The sequence below is a fragment of the Eptatretus burgeri genome, chromosome 15, assembly GCF_056783735.1.
Source record: "Eptatretus burgeri isolate ZD-2024b chromosome 15, Ebu_testis_v1, whole genome shotgun sequence".
Classification (NCBI taxonomy): Eukaryota; Metazoa; Chordata; class Myxini; order Myxiniformes; family Myxinidae; genus Eptatretus; species Eptatretus burgeri.
The window spans coordinates 35,960,364-35,963,253 of record NC_140975.1 but is presented as its reverse complement, the minus strand read 5'-3'; the positions used below and the strand labels follow the sequence as shown (position 1 = coordinate 35,963,253).

The 2,890-nt window shown below is 51.3% G+C and overlaps 1 protein-coding gene across 4 annotated transcripts in view; it reads right to left on the bottom strand.

The window, feature by feature from the left end:
* Nucleotides 1–2,535: 2,535 nt before the first annotated feature.
* ERCC2 (ERCC excision repair 2, TFIIH core complex helicase subunit) overlaps nucleotides 2,536–2,890 on the bottom strand; it is a 71,034-nt gene continuing 70,679 nt past the window's right edge. For all 4 annotated transcript variants that reach the window (XM_085857586.1, XM_085857587.1, XM_085857588.1 and 1 more), the window contains one exon: nucleotides 2,536–2,890. This exon is cut by the window's right edge and continues 49 nt beyond it. In XM_085857586.1, coding sequence (XP_085713712.1) covers nucleotides 2,847–2,890 — 44 coding nt within the window. In that variant the 3' untranslated portion in view covers nucleotides 2,536–2,846.

Here is a 2,890-nt window from a genome sequence, read left to right as displayed (position 1 = left end):
TCATTGCCGCCAGCATGGCGCATAGCTGGGCCATGTCGGGTGCGCTTGGGTGAGCCGATTCGGCAAGGATCGGGGGGGGATTTGGTGGAGAGGGGGAGGGGAGGTGTCATACACCGCGGCCACTGCCGCACCTATTTCGGGCTCTGGGTTCAGTTGGGGGAGTTCGTGTTCCTGCACAACCAACATTTCCTGCACGGGGTTTTCATCCTGGACCATGGATTCTACACATTCTAAATCCATTTCTAATACCCCCGGCTCCCGCTCGCCTTGAGACGCCATCTTATTTCTCGTAAAAGGTTAATTTGAATCGCTCGTAATTTGGAGGGAATCGGGGGTCGCTCCTCTCACCCCTGGACCGATTCCCGTAAATTTATCTGGAGACAGGAGAGCCCGTTTTCCCGCTCTCCGATACCAGTGCCGCGAGGAGGGGGATGGGTTTGTATCCCACTCCTGACACCAGTGTTGCGGATTCGCGCCCGCCGGCGTGCGAGCGGCCACGTAACTCGAATCGCGGCACGTCGCCCACCGGACGGACAATCCCGTCGTGACCCTCTCGGACTAACGCCGGGAACTAGTCACGGGTGGGCCTTTCGGCCTCACCACGATCGTGCCAATCGGCCCCCCGCGTGGGATAGGGTTGCTCGCCAAATTCGACCTACCTAAGTATCCACACGGAGGGTAGACCGGGCGATCGCACCTCGCCGCAGGTCGACTTCGGACACGGGCCACTTTAAGCGACCCGTTCCGTACTATCGGGATAACCGAGCGGTGTTATCGTCAACCTCGACGGTTCGATTAATTATTGGGCGTATTTAGCCCACGACCAACCCTTTACGTGAAGTAAGATGGAGATTCAATAAAAGAAAAGACGAAGCGAAACGGGAAAAACAGTTCAACATAAAGCACATTTATTCCGTGGCAAACGGAAAGCACACATATACAATTATGCACCAAAAGCAAATGTAAAAGTAACACGACAATTCTGCACAAAAAGCAAATGTAACAGAAGAGACAATGCAGATCTACTACCGACTACCGAGCACAAGGCAACACTTTTACTTCACAGACGACGCCGACAACACATATACTCAAAGCAAAAGAAAAAGGGGGCCACCCTCAACGATAAGGGGGCAGACGGGCCTGGGGCCGAGACCGCGTCGAGCGTACCCGTCTGGTGATGAGCCGCAAAATGGCGGCGGCGCCCCGACTCCGCGGGCCTCGCTGGCACTGCCTGGAATGGGGTGGGAACGGGGCCCCCTTCTCACACTATCTCAGCGCGGGGGGAAACAGGAGGGGGTTGTTGATGCTCGGGGGAATGAGGATATCTCGCTGGCTTGGGTCCCGCGACGAGCAACTCCACCGCGACCTCGGTCACGTTACCGGCCTCCCCTCTCCGCAGCTCCCCGACTCTGACACGAGCGCAGACCTCCACAAAGATCCTTGGCTTCTCCAGCCTCCCCGGACCCCGACAGACACTCTCTCGACTGCCTTCGCCGCCGCCACAACTCTCCCACTCTCCACTCTTCTCAACTCCGTCCAACTGCTTCTTCTCAACTCTTTCCTCTTCTCAACTCTTCAACTCTTCCCAACTGCCTTCCTCTTCTCAGAAACTCTCCAACTCTTTCCAACTGCTCGACTCTCCCCAACTCAACTCCGTCCAACTGCTTCCAACTGCCCTGATTCGCTCCGCGCTTTGTGCTTTTATTTATAGTGCGACAGGAGAAATCGTATGCAGATTTTTGGATCAGGAATGGCTCGGGGGCGGAGCCACGCTCCCCATTGGACAGAGGAAAAGTGGGCGTGAATCATTCTTGATCCGATTTCTCGGAAAGGCTGGTGTTTTTGCACCCGCTGTTCGGTGCGCGCCCTGTACGAGTCCAGGATCGGTGCCCACAAGCGGCGCGGGAATGGCGGTGATGCGATGGTTGCGAGAGCGAGATGTGACGGTAAAGGTCGTGGCTGTTGGCGTTGTTGTTGTTGTTGTGAAGCGGCGTTGCGGTTGGTGGTTGTTGTGTGAAAGCGGTTGTGGAGAAGGTGGATGTGGTGGTTGTGGTGGTAGTAATGGCGGCTGGTCCAAAATAAAGATAGTAACAGAAAAACGGCTATCCTGAAGGGTCGCAGCCCGAATGAATGACATTTATTCCCTCTAAACAACGGGTTTGGGCCTAACTACACATATACTTACAGAGATATCTCACCTACGGGACCTGAATGGTGATTTGCGAATTTCATCAACCACAACAATATATACATATGTTGTTTGGCTCTATCTCTCAATAATGAAAATCACGAAAATATTCTCGATCCGGATCTTCACCAAAATGTAATCAATTCGTCTTCACACTCAACTTGTCCAGCAAATTTTATCCGAATCTGCCCATAACTTTTTGATATATCCTGCTTACAGACAGACAGGGGTGAAAACAACCTCCGCCCACCTTCAGTGGCAGAGGTAATCAAAGAAACTTAAATTTTCTTGTTTTTATTTTTTGCTGTCTCCATTGGCTCAATTTTTATAACTGACAAATTCAGAGGTTTTCTTTTCTACAAAGGTTTATTAAAGGCATTTACATGTACAACAGGTAATGTTTTAGCAACATGCGTAAAGCCACCATTGCCATGTTGAAAACTCAAAATCTCCGTTGCACTTTTTGACACAAAATAGAACATCTTAAATTGGGAGAGTTGAAGGTTTGAGTAATCCATGGACGAACATTCACATCTTTAGATTCACATTCCTAATATTCAACTTGTACGCAAAGTAAACAATCACTCTGGATGCTGTTCAAGGTTTGAGCCGAAGTTGATGTGAGTGAGGTCAGGTGGACAGTAGAGGAGTGCCAGTTTCAGGACTGGTGTGCAATTTTCTCAATGCGTCGAAGCATTCCCT